Here is an 18,323-nt window from a genome sequence, read left to right on the forward strand (position 1 = left end):
TAGAGGGCAGTGTCACTGGCCCTCATATGTGGGATCCGAACCGGGGCCCTCTGGCATCCCAAGCCAGCTCTTAACCAAAGCGCCACTTGGCCGGCCCGTAAAAGATTTTTAATGAAGTTGATGAAGATATAAGCTGATGTCTTGTGATTTGCCCAGGACAGACCCAGGAAAGAAGAGTTGGAGGTGGTTCAGCAGGATCCCATGCTAACACTCTTCTCTCTCCATTTGAAGTTAAATGAACTGGTGGTGGGAGACACCAGCGGAAAGCTGTTGGTGTATAAGAATGATGACAGCCGGCCATGGCTCACCTGTTCCTGCCAGGGAATGGTCAGTATTCAACTCCCTGGGTCTTGAGGGGGGAAGGGATTTCTTCTGTCCAGGAACTGTCAAGGCTGAGTCCCACACAGGAGCTCACCAGTGTGTCCTAACTCACCAGCTACTTAGCCATTGACTCAAGGTTTATTTGATTCTGGGAGGGAAGACCCCAGTCACTGCCCTCCCAACTGTTACACACACACACACACACACACACACGCACGCACGCACACACGGTGGGGTTGTTTTTTATTTTATGTTATGGAGTGACTCCTTAAGTACTTTAGGGAAACTGCTTAAGTTGTATGATCTTATAAAATATAATAGAAAATGGGGCATTATTTGAATACGTCTAGAAACATGGTAGTCTGGCTGTATTAGAATTTTTGTTTTGTAGAGCTTTTGTCTTGTTTTGTTTTGTTTTGAGCCCAAATTATCTTAACTATTGTACTTCAGGTCTTCATACTGCTGTTGGGGTAAGCTGAACCGACCCTACAGCAGTAACTCGATTAACGCAGACTGTCCGTGTAGGTCACAGGTTTTCAGTGAACAGTGGTAATTAGAACACCCGCTCCTTCCTGCTTCACAGATTAGGGATACTGGTTTCCCTCTGTGTCCCCCTGACCCTCCCTTTCTTCTTTTGCAGCTGACTTGCGTTGGGGTTGGAGACGTATGTAATAAAGGAAAGGTAAGAATCTTGGGGACCTTGGGATTTCAGTGTAACTCCAAGGCCTTACCTCGATCGATTCCTGTCTCAAGGTGGAAATCAGTTGAGAGTTCAAGGCTTCGGTCCTGACTTGTATGTTCTACTGATCAGCCTGTGCCCAGACTTCGCTCCCCAGTCCATCTCTCCTATACCTCTGTTTGTCCCAGAACCTGGTGGTGGCAGTGAGTGCTGAGGGCTGGTTTCACTTGTGTGACCTGACACCTGCCAAGGCCCTGGATACTTCTGGGCACCATGAGACCCTAATGGGAGAGGAACAGCGTCCGGTCTTCAAGCAGCACATTCCTGCCAATACCAAGGTCATGCTGATCAGCGACATCGGTGGGCATGGCTGTGCAGGCACCTGGGGGAATAGGAGTCAGAGGGTAGCAGAGCAGATCTCAGGGCATTTGGGGCGGGGGTCAGTATTCATTTGTGCAATTGTTATGCATTTAATGTCCAATTACTGAGCTCCCGTTATAAACCAGGCATCGTTGTAGGCACTGGGATTACAATAGTAACTAAGACAGACCAAAAAATGCTGCCATCTTGGACCTTTGCCAGAAGGGGACAGAAAAGAATATAAATGCTGTAAGAAAATTAAAGAGTATATTAGACGGTAGTAAGTGCTATGGAGAAAATAAATCACAGAAAGGGGCTAGAAGTGTTGAGGTAGAGTTGTTCGGGAAGTCCTTGCCAAGAAGGTGACATTTGAACAAAAATTGGAGGTCCCAAGGGCGTGAGCCATACAGGTCGGGGTTGATATTTAGGCCACAAGCTGCCTCGAAGGTGTATGGGATGAATTTGGACACGAGAGAAGTACAAGGAAAGCAGTGACAGGACCTACAGAGCAGATAAGTGGGTAGGGCCCTGGAACAGGTAGGTAAGTGTTGTAAGCACAGGAAGGGCAGGGGAACTGGGGAACTGGCACCAGACTCAGTGTGTGAGGTGGTTCCACAACAGATGGGGTCTGAAGTCATACTGGATGAAAGTGCCAGGGGCGGTGACGTTAGCAGAGGAGCGGGGAGGTGAAGCTTGGAGGATTCAAGCTGAGGAATGCAGATTTGGCTCCAAACTCGTCTTATTTTCTGGATCCACAGATGGAGATGGGTGTTGCGAGCTGGTGATAGGTTATACAGACCGTGTAGTGCGGGCTTTCCGCTGGGAAGATCTGGGAGAGGGCACTGAACATCCGACAGGGCAGCTGGTGTCACTTAAGAAATGGATGCTGGAGGGTCAGGTGAGAGGCTGAGCATGGGGATCACAGAGCCCAGAGAGCAGGGAGGAAAGCCTCCTGAAGGGGGATTGTGGAATGGTCCGGGGCCATGGTGCAGGGCGGAGAAAAAAGGGGAAAGCACCCTGCTGAGAGAGATCTAAAGACCATTTCAAATCAGTCTGAGGGGAAATTGCTAATAAGTAAATAGGAAGGAACCCTGTGCTAAGAATTAAGAACTTGAGGTGGGTCTGACATGGTCTGTATTGGGATTGATACCCCTCTGAGGTTTGCACAGTGGAAAGCAGATGGTGTGTGTGGAGAGGATGACACCAGGCAGGAGCCCTGTGAACTCTAGAATTCCTCCTGCTGCTACCCTCAAAGCCTGGGGGACAGCTCCCAGGGCCCCGCCTCTCTCCCCTTTCTCTGCAGGGTCCCGCTTCCTTCTCTGTCCAGCCGCCTTTAAGCGCCTGTTCCCTGGTGCAGGTGGACAGCCTCTCGGTGACTCCAGGGCCCCTGGGTGTTCCTGAGCTGATGGTATCGCAGCCAGGCTGTGCTTATGCAATTCTACTGTGTACCTGGAACAAGGACACTGGACCCCCTGCTACCTCTGAGGGGGCCATGGAGGGCAGTCGGTAAGGGGTGCAGGCCTGGGGATGGCTTGGGGTGCATGGAAGCAAGATGGGCTCCTGGATGTGCATGGCTGTGGATGGGTTTGCAGTTGGCAGAGCCGCGTCAGCCAGGTCCAGCACAAGCACTTCTGCCCTCCTGTCAGTATAGTGGGACCCAGGGAATCCTGGCTTTAACCTTGTAGCAGCTGGAAGAGGTTCCAAGATTCTAACCTGGCAGCTCCGTCCCTCTCTTTTCTACTTGTCACATGGACCAGACGGAGTCAGCGATAGGTTTCCTAGTTGATTCACATCTTGGAAGCTCTTACGGAGATGGGGCCACAAAGGTACTGAGGAACTAAGCTCACGTGGTCTCCCACTGAGCCCCCTCCTCTCCTGCCCACAGGGAGACTCCGGCTGCCCGAGATGTCATGCTGCACCAGACGTCCGGACGCATCCACAACAAGAATGTCTCCACTCACCTCATTGGCAACATCAAACGAGGTGAAGTGGGGGTGGGGTGAGGCAGGGAGCTGAGGGCAAACGTCTGTTCTGTGAGAAAGGAGAGGCCTCCCCTGATTTCTAGTCCTGCCCTTCTTGCCCTCCCTGCCCTTGGCCGCCCCTCACCCCATATGCTCTGATCTCGCCTTGACCTTCACGTTTTCTTCTTCTGTCCTGCCCACAGGCCACACCCCTGACAGTGGTGGCTCCGGCCTCTTTGCTCTCTGCACCCTGGATGGTGAGTTCCCCGGGTCAGCTCTGGGCCAGTGCTGGGGTAAGAGGGTGTGTGCCTGGGGTCTGCTCTGGGGTCCTGTCGCAGCCACCACAGCCTGCCTCTTCCCCTGAAGGGACACTGAAGCTGATGGAGGAAGCGGACAAGCTGTTGTGGTCAGTGCAGGTGGATCACCAGCTTTTCGCCCTAGAGAAACTGGATGTCACGGTGAGTGGGGAACCTGGGGAGAGGAACATTCTTACCCTCTTTACATGGAGAGATGAGATTTCCGTGAGGCTATTCTCACTTCACAGTTAACTCTCGGCCTTCATCTTAAGGCTCTCTGAGACAGGTCTAACTCCCCCTGAAGTGAGTTCCCCTTATTCCACACATGTGACACTATTCCCTGCACTCTGGGGAATCTCACACACTAGTACCTTTCAGCAGCTGTCACAGCTTCAAGGAGAGACGAGTGATGACAGGGTCCAGAAGTTAGTTATCAGTCCCAACCCCAGACAAATGTTTCATAGTGTTTCTCTTGTTCTGTATGAGCCTGTCTTCTTTCCTAAGGTATTGGCCCCTGAAGCAGCAGGTGGGGGCTGCCCTTTGTGCTGCCATAATGCGTGCACGATGGTATAGGAGAAGAAACACAAAGCTGTGAGGTTGGGTGGGACAGGCCTGGGTGGGAGGCCTGATTCTACCCCTCCCAGATGAGTGACCTTGGGCACAGGACTTCGTTTCTAGAAACTGAAATTTTCTCAGTATCACACCGGGAGTAATGTTGCGTACTTCACAGGGTTGTTGTGTGCATTGTATGAGGTGGCTCATTTGATGGCCCTTTTGGTGCCAGGAACATGGGAGAAATTCAGTAAGGAACTAGGGCTATTTGCTTTCCCAGTTGGCTTTGTCACCCAGAGCCAAGTCCACAGCTCCTTTATCTTTCACACAGCCATCATTAGATCTCTTTCTAAAATGGCTCCCAGCCATCCCTGCAGTCTTGTCTCTGGCTCCTTTCAGGGCAACGGGATCGAGGAGGTGGTCGCCTGTGCCTGGGACGGACAGACGTACATCATTGATCACAACCGCACAGTTGTCCGCTTCCAAGTGGATGAGAACGTCCGAGCCTTCTGTGCAGGTGGGCTCCCGCCCTCAGCCCCCCTCTAGCCACACTTGTCTGCCTCTGATTCTCATTCTCAGTGTGGGTGTTAGGGGTAATGTGAGTCTTCATTAAACAAATGAGTCCCTTAACTCTTTTCATTAGAGGTTGATGAGTGGGTACTAAATTGCCATCTGTACAGCTCTAAGTAAGGGAAAATAAAAGATAGTGAGCTCGCCAATGCTGAATGTTTTAAAGAATGAGCTGAGCTCTTACCATCTGTCTGTCTGGGATGTATGAAGACATCAGAAAGTTCTTTCCCCTCTGAGTATGTCAGAACTCTGAAGAACATTCTCCCAGAGCATTCCCAGTAGTTCCCAATCGAGACCTTGGAAGCCAGCACTAACTCGTCTGGGTGACAGGGCTATATCTCCATGTGGTTACGGAAATGAGAATTGGGAAATGTGCTCTAGTGTACATGCTCCAGTGACCTGAGATGTTAATGTGCCTTTGAAGAGGGAGTGCCACCCCAAAGAAACCTTAGTTTCGTGTCACATTTTGCTAACCTACCCCTTAGACTAGCGAGACTCCCGTCATTGCTCCAGTTATCATTAAGATAAGAAAATCAAATATCACCTTTTTTGGATGCTGTTCTGCCTGGGTTTTGTTACTGTGGTTTTTCTATATCTGGAATGGGCCAGATACTTTACTCTTTTATCTATTTTACTGAGTTCCCAACAGAGAGGACATTGAAAGAGGGCCTTTAGTTTTCTGCTTGCCATCTGCAGGAGGGTCAAAACTGCTGACTCTAATGCCGGTATCTTGTTCTCTGCCCTTCCACCACTGGGACTAAAACTCCTTGACCACTGTGTCACCACCCGCACTTTCCAGGCCTATATGCCTGCAAAGAGGGCCGCAACAGCCCCTGCCTGGTGTATGTCACATTCAACCAGAAGATCTATGTGTACTGGGAGGTGCAGCTTGAGCGGATGGAATCTACGAATCTGCTGAAGGTGCTGGAGGCCGAGCCAGACTACCAGGGCCTGCTACAGGAGCTGGGCGTGGGTGAGTCCCAGGAAAGCCGCGGGGCCGGCGGGGCCCAGGGCCCAGGGCCCGGGAGAGCCACAGCCTCTCACCAGCCCCTTCCTCCCCCTCAGATCCTGACGACCTCCCAGCAGTCCGCACCCTGGTTCACCGAAGCCTCTACCATCCTGACCAGCCACTGCAGTGTGCTCCTGCAAGCCTCCAAGATCCCACCTAGCTGGACTTGCCCTCCTGGCTGAAGAAGGATCCTTCTGAACCTCTCCACCCCCAAGATATCCGTGGTATTGGCAGGATAGGGAAGATACATCCCCGAGGATCGTGGAAGGATGGAAACGACTCCAGGGTGACTGTGAACTGTAGATCTCACAGTCTTCTTCATGAGAGGAGACAAGTTGACTCTCTGCCCATTTTCTTGTGTACCTCACCTGTCAGTCACATCAGCAGGGTTGTAGGACCCCAACCTTATTTCACTTCATCTGGGGCTGCCCATTCCCCAGAGCTCCCCACTCTTGTGTGGAAAGCAGCCTTGTTTGTGAGGAGGGAGCACAGATCTCTTGCAGGGCCCCACACCCATGAGGAAACTAGGCTTGGAGGCCAGTGGAGTGGTAAGGTAAGGGCCCACCTCATCCCAGGTGTCATCTCCTGTGGCACAGCTCCAGTTCACCCACAGTAGGAACTCTTACAGGAATGGCAAATTCTGTTTTGTGTCTGAGGGGTCCTTCAGGACATTGCACAGTCTGGTCTTCTTGTGTCCCCAGCAACCCTGAGATGATTTTCTTCTATTTTCCAAAGAAACTGGGCCAGCACTGTCTCATTTTGCCATGTTTTCAAGAAGTGTGCACTTTCATAGGCCTTGCTCCATTTCCCACCCACCATTTCTATAAAAAAAAACCTCATTGTGTGCCAAACAATAGACGTTTAAAATCTGATGAAGGTTTATGATCCAGCCACAATCAGAATTATATCTTGGGCCATTTTTATTGCTTGTGCTCTTAATTCTGTGTGCTTTAAATCACTGTCTTTCAAATTGTAGGTTGCAATCTTTTGGTGGGTTGCAGTCAGCACTGTTTTGAATAAATGAAATAGAGTAAAATAGAATGAAAGATACAGTATAGTGCTTGTAATATAGGGAAATAGTGTTTTGTTACAATTGTATGTATATGCACGTATGTGTATACTGAGTGCAATATAAAGAATATCTCCTGCTGAGAATTCTGTTCAAAGGACTTCGGCAGCCATTGCTCTTGGTTACACTGACCCTTGCTGCATGGGTCAACCTGATGAAGGGTCCACATTCACGTCTCCTTTGTGTAAGGGAATGAGGGCAGGGTTATCATTCAGCTGCTGAGAGGCATGGAGGAAGACCAAAGGACATTAACGTAGAGAAACAGGTGTTTATTCAAATGGAGAAGCCGCTGAGCTGAGGGCCTGCCATAGGGCCTGGGGTCTGCAATTACAGAAAGCAGGAGGCAGAAGGGAAAGGAACAGGGCGAGACCAGGAGAGCAGAGGTCATGGAGCATGGCAGTGAGGGACCAGGGTGCTGTCACACAGGTGCTAGTGAGCCCCTCTCCTCTCCTTGTGAGGACAGGGGACTCAGTCGAGAAAGGTAAGGCCAGGTGTCATGGGCCTTGCATCTTGGTTCTTCTCTAATCTACCCCAGGCTCAAGATTTTGTCTCCAGGCCAAGGTCCTAGTTCCCTAGTTCAGGTTAGTTACAGCACTCTCTTTTTTTTTTACCCCTAATCCATGATTTAAGATGCTCAAACCTCCAGAAAGACACTCAGGTCTGGCTTCTTAAGGTTTGGGTTCCCTTCTTCACAGTGAAGTCAGAAAAGGCTCCTTGTCTCTTTGCTTTGGTTCAGAGCCTGACGGGGGAGCGAAAGCCACTGATGCCACAATAAGACAAGCTCCAGCTCAGTAGGCCAGAGATGAGGGGCAGAAGGAAGGTCTAATGAGGTGGATAGTTCTAGAAATAAGAAGGAATACTGGTTAGGTGAAGTCACTACTGACCACCCCACCATCCTGTCCACCTTGGGGGGCAGTTCTCTGCAGGGGTATCCCACACTCACCCCAAAGTTTAGGGGCCCAGTGGATGAAAAAGCAAGTGGAGAAGGAGAAAGATGCAAAGCAAATGTTGGAGGTATATCCAAGGTTTTGCACAGGGTAACCAAATAATAACTGGCTTCTGATGTTTGCAGGCCCAGAAAAGGTAACTAACCGAGCTCCCAGCCTTGTAAGCTAACATTGCTCTCTACCAAACCAACTTCCTATTGTACTGAACTAGTTCATTATTTCTTCTCCCACTCCACTGTGAGCAGGCGTGTGTGGAATCAGAAAGGTAGGCCCAAGCAGGGCCAGGGCCCCAGCTGGGTGAGGAGTGTTTTCTAGTTGTGAGACATAATGAGCCCCAGAAGGTGAGGTGAGGACGTGGGAGTGAAGGCAGTCGAGGGGTGTTTGGGGTGGAGTTGGGAGACAGGTGGAGGCAGTCGTAGGCTGTAGCCTTTGACTCCGGCCAGCACCTACCCCGCCAGGGGCCCAGCCCAGAACCCCATTTTGCTTGTGTCCTTTTCTGCAGTCCTGATCTGGCTTTGCTGTTGGGAGCGGAATGAGAGAGAACAGGGAAACCAGAACCCTGAGAACCTGGGCTCCCTCTAGGAAAAACTCCTGGGGGAGAGGGAAGTTGCTGAGAAGCAGAGAGGAATGTGGCCAACTGAGGGAAATGGGACAGCGGGGTCAGGGTGGTGACAAAAGGAATAGACAGTAGTCCCCAGCTCCCAGGCTGTAGTAATGTCTCCACAACCCACACGACTCTTCCCCTGAGTCAGGGTGCTTCCTGCTGGGGACTGGGGAGCAGCAGTCACTCGCCAGGCTCTTGGCACAAAGGCAGGAAGGGCAGCTCTGGGAAGGGGGCTTTCAGCCGCAGCACCCCGCGCTCCAGGTCGATACAGCACTGTGAGGTGTGGAGGGGAAAATGGGAGCTTACCTCAGCAAGTAATCTCTCATCCCCCTCTTTTTTGTCCCACCCTCCACAGCTTCCCCCTGTTTCCATTCACCAGGACCCCTGTTGGGAAGGGACGCAGTTCTCCATATTTTCCACTAATGGGGAAATCAGGAACCTCTAAGAAAGTAAAAGCGCATATCTCCATGTCTTTCTCATCAGAACTGACTCATGCTTCCACACCTGGGCCCCCTACCTCTCTTGCCCAGCGCTTGGGTTAGGCCCAAGTGTGGGTGCAAGTGCTAGCATCCTTACCTTGAGAGAAAGCAGGGTCTGTAGTCCAAGACAGAATTCAGGACTCTCAACATCTGCAGGAGTCATTTGAAAACAGGAGAGGCTAGAGGGTACCTGTGGTCAAAGCTGCCCTCTTGTCAGCGAGTGCCCCTTCTCTGCCCACCCCACCCCCCAGGTCTGGGTATCTTGGCACAGAGATTGGGGATAGTCACAGAATCTTTGGGAACACCTTGTCTGGTGCTGGTAGAGCTGAAAGTTTCTGCCCTTCCCCCACCCAGGAGAGAAAGGTAGAAAAGGTGAGACACTGGACTATTGATGAAGGGAGGACTTACCCACCACCTGGGCGGAACATGCCACGGTCTCCTGGCCTAGCTGTAGCTCCAGCTGCTCCACCTGGGGTGGGGGCCCAGGTGCCAGGTCCCCCCCTGGGGCTTTGAGGACCCTCTTCCCTAACCTGTGGTTGGGAAGCAAGGATTATGACCACGACAGTCCCCACCCCCATCCCTTTGGTCAGCTACTGGTCCTCCCCACCACACCTTGGGTTCTCACCCAGTCCCTGGTCCCACGTGGGGTCCAAATCCTTGCCTTCTCTGCCAGAGCCTCCATCAACTCTTTTTGTTAAAGAACAGCTTTACTGAGATGTAGTTCATATACCATAAGAGCTACCCTTTTAAAGTGTACAATTCAGTGGTTTTTAGTATATTCACAGAGGTATAAGCATCTCTCACTACTAACTAATTTCAGAGTATTTTTCTCACTCCCAAAAGAAGCCCCATCCCCATCCACTCTTTTGGGCCAGGCTCTTACCCCAGGCGGCTGAGGCATCCAGCGGAGATCTGGTTGTAGTGGGTGCCTGTGTCCACGGCCACCCTAAGCACCTGGTCCTGGCACTGAAAGAGGGTCATGGGCACTCAGTGAGTCCCAGGAGAAGGCAATGGGGGGGGGAGAGGGGGGTCCTTCACATCCCAGCTCTTGGGTGAGTCCCTTTCAGGACCAGGTGAAGGGGACAAATTGAGTCTTTAAAGGTGGTTTTTGTGGGACTTATACAGTCGAGGCAAAACTGGCTCAGATAAAGGAATCAAAACAGGAAGAGAGCTGCAGGTGATGGTGAATCCACATGTTTGGGAATGATTTGACCGGAAATGGAGATCTGTTTAGAGGAATTCTCCGGAGGCTGAGGGCCTCCAGGTTAGAGAAATCTAGGAGTAGAGGAGGGATGAGAAGACTGGGATACCTAGTTAGGAAATTCAGATGTGGGGAAGCGAGGGGTTCACCACAGGGAACAAAGGAAGACACGTTCACTTTCTTTTGGATATATACAGACATTTTGGGTTACACTTGGATATCACAAACACACACGGTTTTCTCATTCCAAACATTTATTGAGCATCTGCGATGCACAGATATGTGGCTGGCAGGCACTGCAATGAATGATGTTCTTTAGGCGTCTAGGGGAAGTGAAATGTAACTACTGTCTGGTCGAGAGTCTTAAGGTCTGTCAAAGGATCGTGAGTCAAGTGCCCTAGACATTGAGAGGGAGGAAAGGCTGTTTCCTTCTGGGGAAATCAGGAAAAGGTTTCAAGGAGGAAGTAACATTTGAGGCTTAAAAGATTGTAAATGTGGACACAGAATGATTGCAAAGCAGGCTGAGAAATGCTGAGCGAAGACAGTGGCATAAGAGCAGTGGGCATTTATTAGGAAGATTCGGTGTTGGTTGGGTGATTCGGTGGCTCCAGAGATGACGAGGCATCACTTGAGCGTTTTACAGGAGGGCTGCATTATCCATACAACCGCACACCATTCATATATGTAGAGCCCACTGAAGAGCATTTCTATTTTCACATTTGAAGATCATACTTTGATAAAGGAGAGGGAGGAATGGTGGTGACGGATGGAATTGCACAGAGGAAAGATGCTTTGAGGCAGACAGTAAAGAGGATAGGATCCCATTTTTAGGTGCAGGCATGGGGGGAGAGGTGCCCTTTCTCCCTCCCTCCTTCCCTCACCCAGGGTAGAAAGGAGAGTGGCTGAAGTGAGCCAGTCACAGGAGGGTTGTTCATGAAAGCCAGTGCCTGGGACACCGCTCACCTTGCCGTTGACCAAAAGAGCTGGAATCTCAGTCGTGCTGGTCTTCCTCCTATTCTCCTGGCCATGAGTCAGGGCCTGCACCAGGGAGGGCTCCCCCTGAAGCCGGCTCTGGTTTCCCTCCACCAGGCGTCTTTGGATCACACTGTGCGGCTGCTGGCTCCATCACAGAACAATGAAGGCAGACAGGTCTAAACCCAAGTATCCAGGCTGCTCAGTTCCCCCACCGTAGATATCCCAGGATGTTGTCCCCAAGCCCACCCAGTCCTGAGTCTCACAGGAGTAAGAAAGGGGCAGGAGCTTACCAGAGGATCCCAGCAGTCAGATCATTATAGCAGAGTCAACCCCAGTAGCAAATCATGCCATTTTTTCTGGGACCCCAATAGATTGCTCAGTAATGAAAAAATGGGGAGAGGAGAGTGATCCATTCTAGGTTAGGCTGATCAATATTGGCTAATGGGACATTTCAGGAACTAGTATTATGCTTGGGGGAAATTCTATCTCAAGTCTACAACATGTTTTAATTTTGGATGTTTTTTCTTTTTTTTTTTTTCCTCCTCTAACCTCATCCTTCCATGGGTTACAGATCCCTGTGTTGATGGTGTGATAAAAAGAAGTCAAAGTAACAAAAACAGGGCCGGCTGAGTGGCTCAGTTGGTTAAGAGCTCGCTCAAGAGTTTGAGCTCTGAGCAACAGCGGTTCGAGTCAGCCCGAGCTGAGCAGCCTCTGAGCTGCCAACAGGTGGCAGGATGGCTCAGCTAAAAAAACAAACAAACAAACAAAAAAACAAACACTAAAGGAAAAAAATAATCAAAACTAGGATGCTGGGAGTCATCTTGGGGCTGTCCTTCACCTGCAACCCCCCACCCTGTCCAATCACTTCCTAGATTCTACCAGCTTTGCCTCCTGTGTTCATAGTCCATCCCTGCCGTCTATTACTGCCCTCATTCCAGCCTCACCACAGCTCTCCTGGACCACCGGGACGCCTCCTTACATTCATAAGAACCTGCCTCCCATACAGTTGCCTCTCAAGCCAATGGTTATCTAAAACCCTTGCTACTCAGTGTGGTCCTCTGCTCAGCAGCTCTAACATCACTTGGGAGCCTGTTAGAAATGCAGAATTGGGACCTACTGAATCAGAAGCTTCCTTTTAACAAGATGCCCAGATGACTTACGTGCACATTAAAGTTTGAGAAGCACCCGAATGAAACAAAAGTAACCACGTTATGCCCTTGTTTACAATCCATCAAACCACCCCCTCCCGCCAATGCTTACATGGTAGAGCTCATACTTTTTAAGGGGTCCCAAGGCTCAGATGAACTGGTCACTGCCTGAATCTGCCTTGTCTCCCCCTCCACACGACTGCCCCAGCGACCCTGCATATCCTGCCACATGAGGCTGTTTTCCCCGCTTCTGCCTTTTCTCCTGTTCTCCCCTCTTCCTGAGACTCCTCTTTCTCACTCTTCCTTGGGCCAGACTGGATGACTGGCTTCACATACTGTTCAAGAACTAACCACTCTATTTGGGAGAGAGGCTTTTATCTTAAGTCTGGGACTCCATGTGCATCTGGTCACTAGTGCGGGTTTACCTCCTCCAGGAAGCCCTCCTGACTTCCTTGTACTCTTCCCTTCACACAGGAAGCTGGGCTTCTCACACATGTTGTTCACTCCCCCATTGGCCTGGGGCCCTTGAGATCAAGCCTGCAACTCATGCATCCTTCTATCCCAGGGCTTGGCTCAGCATATAAATAGGCCTTCAATAAGCACTTGCTGAAGACTATCCTTCCAGGCTCCACACATGCTTCTCCACCTGCCCTCTCTCCTTGGGAGCCTGGGATGTTTTTCCATTCTTGGCCTAATGAGGCCCTTGAGGCTGCTGCTAGTGAGACTGCCAGCAGGAGACCCAGCTCTGGGAAAAGGGCAGCGAGCTCTGGGACTGGCCAGAAAGAGCCGCTCTGCAGCTCCTAGCGCCCCTCCCACCTTTCCCATGAGAGTGGCCCTTCTCTGGGGCCAAATCCATGTAAGATGGTCCCCAAAAGGCAGAGGCCGTGAGGTCCTAGCCACAGGGAGCCAAATAACCTGCTTCCTGGTTCCATCATGTCTCAGCTGTGCTTGCTGTTCACAGGAAGGGGCAGCCCTGGAGGTCTTCTGGATTGAAACCTCAGCCTGAGGGCTTTTTCTTTTTGGGGTTGCCAGGATTGGGACGGGATTGCCTGGCTTCTGGGCAGGGTTCCTGGAAGGGGAACATTTGGCTGGGAGGAATTTGGAAAGGTAGGGCTGGGGCAGGACAGGCAGTGAGGGGCTGCGTTTGCCTCCAGGTTCCCAGGGAGATGGGGCTGCCCGAGTGGCTTGAGGCCCCAGGAAATGGCCTCATATCTCTCAGGTTGCATGAGTACCCTCCTCTCAGACCCTCTGATTAGGAGATGGGAGCATGAACAGAGTGCTGCCAAACCTTTCTACAAAAGCCTTTTTTTTTCTTCTATGAGCAAGAGGCCAGATGCGATTCCATGTTCTCTGGACCTCCCCCCAGAGCTTACTGTCCCCTCTGAGGCTAACTGGAACAGTAGCTGAAGGAATGATAATAGTTAGCATTGAGATAGTGCTTTTAATCACCCAGGCACTGTTCTAAGTCCTTAATGGGTATCAGCTCATGTAACTCTCACATAAGCCCTTCGAGGTAGATACTATTAATTTTATCCTCATTTAACAGATGAAGAAACAGGCACAGAGACATAAAGTAACTTGCCCGAGTAAGTGGCAGAGCAGGGTCTGAACCCAAGCAACATGGCTTCAGGGCCCATGCTTAACCACATATGCCCTGGCCCGCTCACCTCCTCATTGTTACTCCCCCCATCCCATTTTCTCTGGAGCCGAAGCTGCTGTCGGGCTGGAAGGCAAGGAGCCCGGAGGGAAGAAGAGGACATTTCAAGGAGGCCAGGTGGCCTGGCAGGGGCCACGGGAAACCCTGATGCTTTGGCGGGATGGAGGCCTTTCCTGCTCCATTCTGAGGGGGAAAGACAGACGAGTGGCCAGACCCGGATGAGGGATTCCGGTTCACAGGGAGGAGGGAAATCGCGCCCTAAACTGCCGATCCTCCAGGCCCTCCGAGCCGTAAATGACTGCTCCACAGCCTCCTGTGTCCCGGAAATCCTGTGCTCCTCAACAGCAGAGCTCACCCCAAAATAAGCCTTGGATTACTGGGGGACGCTGAGCAATGAGATTAGGATCCCCTCAAAGCCATCAAGCTCTGGGTCATCCGCAGTGAAGAGCTGAGAGGGTCAAAAGGAGCCCCTCTAGTAGGCAGGACTGCATCTCCCCCTCTGTCAGTGAGGGAGGGGAACCTGAAGGCTTAGGGTCTGCCCTTAATGGTGCTCACCCCCACCCTCAGTGCAAGGGTGGGGAGGTGAAAAGAAAGGGCCAGAGGACCTCCGTGGGGGTGGGAGGGGAGAGGGCTGCCTCACCAGGTCCTTGGAGGTGCCGAGCCTCTTGAGGCTGTCCAGGGGGAGCAGGTCCGCGGAGTCCTTGTGCAGGAACTGGGTGGCCTGTTTGAGCCGGCGCTGCTGGCTCAGGTGGGCTCGGTCCCGAAGCTCTGCCTCCTGTCCCCTCCTACTGGAGTCTCCCCCCTGTCTAATGGCCTCCTGCCTGCTGCTCATGGCCTGTGCGAGGGGCGTTGAAGAGCTTATGAGCGGGGTGGGGGCTTCTGGGGGATGCTCCCCTCTGTCCTCTCTGCCCCCTGTGTCCCTGTAGCTTCCTGCCTGTCTCCGTCCCAGGCTGTAGCTCTCCTGACAGAAGGGTCTCGGCAGGAGGAAAAGAGGAAATAAATAAATAATGTGCAGGAGCAGCCGCGTCAGACACCAATTTCCAGAGATTGCAGTAGAGGGAGTGTGGCTCTGCTGGAAAAACCCAGCACTAGAAGAGAGGGCGGGTCGGCAGGCCTGCAGCTTACAGGCTCTGCAGCAGCTCTAATTCTGGGGTCCCGGCTGGAATGGGCGGTGGAAGATATGTGTGTGTGCGCGTGTGTGTGTGTGTGTGTGTGTGTGTGTGTGTGTGTGTGTGTGTACACGCGAGGGGGTGTAAGTGCTGTAAACTGTCAGGTTGTTTGAAGGCGATGTGTGTCAGTGTGGGGTGGCAGCCTGCGTGCTTGGTGTGCGTGGGGCACGCAGGCATACGCATCCATGTCATGGGCAATGGTCAGCCCTGAGGCCCCCAGTCTCCTCCCCCTGGGGTTCTCGCAGCCCAAGGGCACAGGCCAATAACTAGGTGCAGGACAAGAGGGGCAGCATCAAAATGTCCTTGCCTCTTGTCTTCCCCCTCCACAGGAGAGGCTTCACTTTTCGGGGTCTCAGCTTTGCAGCGTGGCAGATGTCAGAGGGGTCTTCAGCTTATTTCCTCTGGGTTCTGGGTTCCAGGGAGTGGCAAGAGCAGCTCTGAATCTCCCCACAGGAAAACCCAACTTCTCCCTCTCCTTTATGTAAGTCTCCTCCATGCCTGGCTCTTTAAAAAAAATGTCATTATTCAAATAGGCAGAAAGTTATAAAGAATAGCCAATGCCCTTTACTTGCGGCCTCATTTTAAAAATGCGTACACCCCCTCTTCTCCCCACATAACATCCTCCCTGAATTTGATGTTGCTTGTTCCCTTAGTTCTCTTCATACTCTTTATGTATATATGATGTGTATGTCTCCTAAGCAATATAGCATTTCGTTTTGCCGGACCCACTGTATCTATTTTTCTGCAACTTGCCCTTTCTTGCTCAATATCTTATTAGTGAGAGTCATCCATGACATATGCATAGCTCTAGTTAATTCACTTTAACTGCTGTATCGTATTCCTCTATATGAATACATCACATTTAGAATATTTAGGTTTTCATTCTTTTACTTACAACCAAAGCTGCTATGCACTTTTTTGCACATATCTCCTGGGGAAATGTATAAGCATTTCTCTAGAGTATGTACCTACGAGTGGAACTGCTTCCCCATTTGGGCATAATGCCAAACTGTCCTCCACAGTATTTACACCACTGTGCACTCCAGTCCACAGTGTATGGGGTCGGGGATGGCAGGTCCTCAGGCTCCACTTTCTCGCCAACACTTAATATCAGATGTTTTACAGTCCTGGCTCATCTCTCATCAGATTTGCATTGGTCAAGCCCCTGCTTACACATGCTGGACACACACAGGATGAGTACCCCACCCGACTCCTGCTCCCTAGGGACACAGTCTGGTCCTGACAGTACCAACCAGATATCCACTGGCCTTCTGTGGACCAAGCCTCTCTGAGGCACTTTCACAACCACTACAGTGGTATAAGGGAGAATTGTATTGTGACCCCCATTTACAGATGAGGAAACTAGCTAAGCATTATGGGTTCATTCGTGTCCTGCCCAATTCATATGTTAAAGCCCTAACCCCTAGTACCTCAGAAGGTGGCCTTGTTTGGAGATAGGGCTTTTACAGAGATAATCAAGTTAAGATGGGCTCTAACCCAATATGATTATGTCCTTATTAAAAGGGGAATTTTGGATAGAGAGACACATAAGAAGACTACCCTGTGAGTGTGAAGGCTGAGAATGGGGTGACACATCGATAAGCCAAGGAATATCACGATTGCCAGCAAACCGCCAGAAGCTGGGAGAGAGGCGTGGAATAGATTCTTCCTCACAGCCTTTAGAAAGAACCAACCTGCCCACACCTTGATTTGGACTTCTAGCCTCTATAATTGTGAGACAATAAATTTCTCTTCTGTAAGCCCACCAGTTTGTGGTACTTTGTTATGGCAGCCCCAGGAAATTAATACCCGACGACTTGGAAAACTTGCCCAAGATTCAGTTATTGTTTGGCAGAGCCAGGAATCAAACCCTTGTGTTCTGTCTGTCTCCCAAGTCTTGCTCAGTTCCCATTATGCCAAAAGGTGAATACTGATGGAGATGATAAACAGAATGAAAACCAAACTATAGTACGACTTCACTTATCAAGCTCTGGCCCACCAGATCCTGGGCTTCAATTAGACTGGGTTTTTTGTGTGTGTGTGTGTGTGTGTGTGTTTTTTTTTTAGTTGAGCCATCCTGCCACTTTAAACTCGGTTTTGTGAAATATTCCAGCTCTCTCCCAAGCCTTGACATCCATCACATTTGCCTGGGATAAAAGTTGAAGAGGGTCCACTGACGTGGGGAGCTGGGTTCCTGTGGTTGTTTCTGTAGGACTAACTATATGCATTGACAGGGCAGTAAGTGAGCTGTATGCTGTGATGCTGGGCGTGGGACCCAATGCTGAAAGGCATCTCCTCCAACTTTTATTCTCAGCAATTCATTCCTCAAGTTTGAAAATTCTTTGGCAGCTTCCAGAGTCCTTTATTAATCATTTTTTGGAGAAGTAATGCTATCAGTGAACAAGAGTGAGATGACTCTAGGCCAGCCTGACAACATGGATGAAATGTCTCAGAACTCAGCTGTTCTTAGACCTGCAGGCTGCACCTCAGGGAAGAGTAAATGGACCTGGGGTGTAGAATGGAGCCTTTGGAGTTTACAATTTGGATGGGGTGAGGTTGGGGACATCAGTTCCTCTTCTCCAGTTGGTCAGATAGGCCTTTGTTGCCTGGCCCTCAGAAGCACTTGGGTCTTCACATTTCTAGAAATGAGGGAGGCTAAGAGGGGCTCCAAAAGGTAAGGTTTTCTTGACTTACTCTCTCATTGGCCATCAGGTTTCCTAGAGAACTTGCTGCCTTTACATAAAACCAGACCATACCTTGTATTTACTGCTGGGTGTCTGACAGTCATTAGCAATTCTAGACTTGTGCTGACCAGTACAGTATTCACTAGCTACATATGGTTATTAAGCACTTGAGATGTGCCTAGAAAACAATACAAAACACAATGCGAAATATCTCATTAATTATTTTTACATTGATTACATTATTTTGCTGATAATATTTTAGATCTATTGGGTTAAACAAAATACATTATAAAATTTAACTTAACCTGTTTCTTTTTACTTTTTTAATAAGGCAACTAAAAAATTTAAAGTTACATATGTGGCTCCATTACATTTCTATTGAATAGCACCTGTCTAAATAGATTTACAACTTGTGTCATCGAACCTGATATAGTCTATTCCAGCATCTCTCCACTATAGTAGAAAGTTGTTCTTTATAGCTAATCTAAATCCCTATAGCTGTATTCAAAAGCTCTCCTTCTTGTCCAAGCCACAGTAGAGATGGAGATGAACAGGTTCCCAACTTCCTTATGACAGCCTTTCAATGCTTTTAAATATCTTACACCTTTTCTTTTTAATCCTCAAGGCTGAACAGTGCCAATT

At 50.2% G+C, this 18,323-nt stretch overlaps 2 protein-coding genes across 5 annotated transcripts in view; one reads left to right on the forward strand and one right to left on the reverse strand.

Annotated features, from left to right (window-relative positions):
- ITFG2 (integrin alpha FG-GAP repeat containing 2) overlaps positions 1 to 6,906 on the forward strand; it is a 12,011-nt gene extending 5,105 nt beyond the window's left edge. Inside the window, exons 2-12 of one of the 4 annotated variants that reach the window (XM_019660994.1) lie at positions 162 to 327; positions 962 to 1,003; positions 1,189 to 1,360; positions 2,119 to 2,258; positions 2,664 to 2,866; positions 3,246 to 3,343; positions 3,525 to 3,578; positions 3,688 to 3,779; positions 4,569 to 4,686; positions 5,539 to 5,712; positions 5,805 to 6,906. In XM_019660994.1, the coding sequence (XP_019516539.1) occupies positions 162 to 327; positions 962 to 1,003; positions 1,189 to 1,360; positions 2,119 to 2,258; positions 2,664 to 2,866; positions 3,246 to 3,343; positions 3,525 to 3,578; positions 3,688 to 3,779; positions 4,569 to 4,686; positions 5,539 to 5,712; positions 5,805 to 5,908 (1,363 nt within the window). In that variant the 3' untranslated portion in view covers positions 5,909 to 6,906. The remainder of the gene's footprint in view (positions 1 to 161; positions 328 to 961; positions 1,004 to 1,188; positions 1,361 to 2,118; positions 2,259 to 2,663; positions 2,867 to 3,245; positions 3,344 to 3,524; positions 3,579 to 3,687; positions 3,780 to 4,568; positions 4,687 to 5,538; positions 5,713 to 5,804) is intronic. The other 3 variants (XM_019660996.1, XM_019660995.1, XM_019660997.1) reach the window with 3 other exon arrangements.
- A 159-nt stretch (positions 6,907 to 7,065) lies between these two features.
- On the reverse strand, positions 7,066 to 17,751 carry NRIP2 (nuclear receptor interacting protein 2). The gene is made up of 7 exons (XM_019660970.1): positions 17,692 to 17,751; positions 14,469 to 14,969; positions 11,012 to 11,164; positions 9,731 to 9,813; positions 9,256 to 9,377; positions 8,945 to 8,997; positions 7,066 to 8,641 (listed from the first exon to the last, which is right to left on the reverse strand). Exons 1-7 carry the CDS (start codon positions 17,749 to 17,751, stop codon positions 8,549 to 8,551), a joined length of 1,065 nt encoding a protein of 354 aa, XP_019516515.1. The 3' UTR covers positions 7,066 to 8,548.
- Positions 17,752 to 18,323: the final 572 nt, after the last annotated feature.

The sequence above is a fragment of the Hipposideros armiger genome, unplaced genomic scaffold (assembly GCF_001890085.2).
Source record: "Hipposideros armiger isolate ML-2016 unplaced genomic scaffold, ASM189008v1 scaffold_332, whole genome shotgun sequence".
In the NCBI taxonomy this organism is placed as follows: domain Eukaryota; kingdom Metazoa; phylum Chordata; class Mammalia; order Chiroptera; family Hipposideridae; genus Hipposideros; species Hipposideros armiger.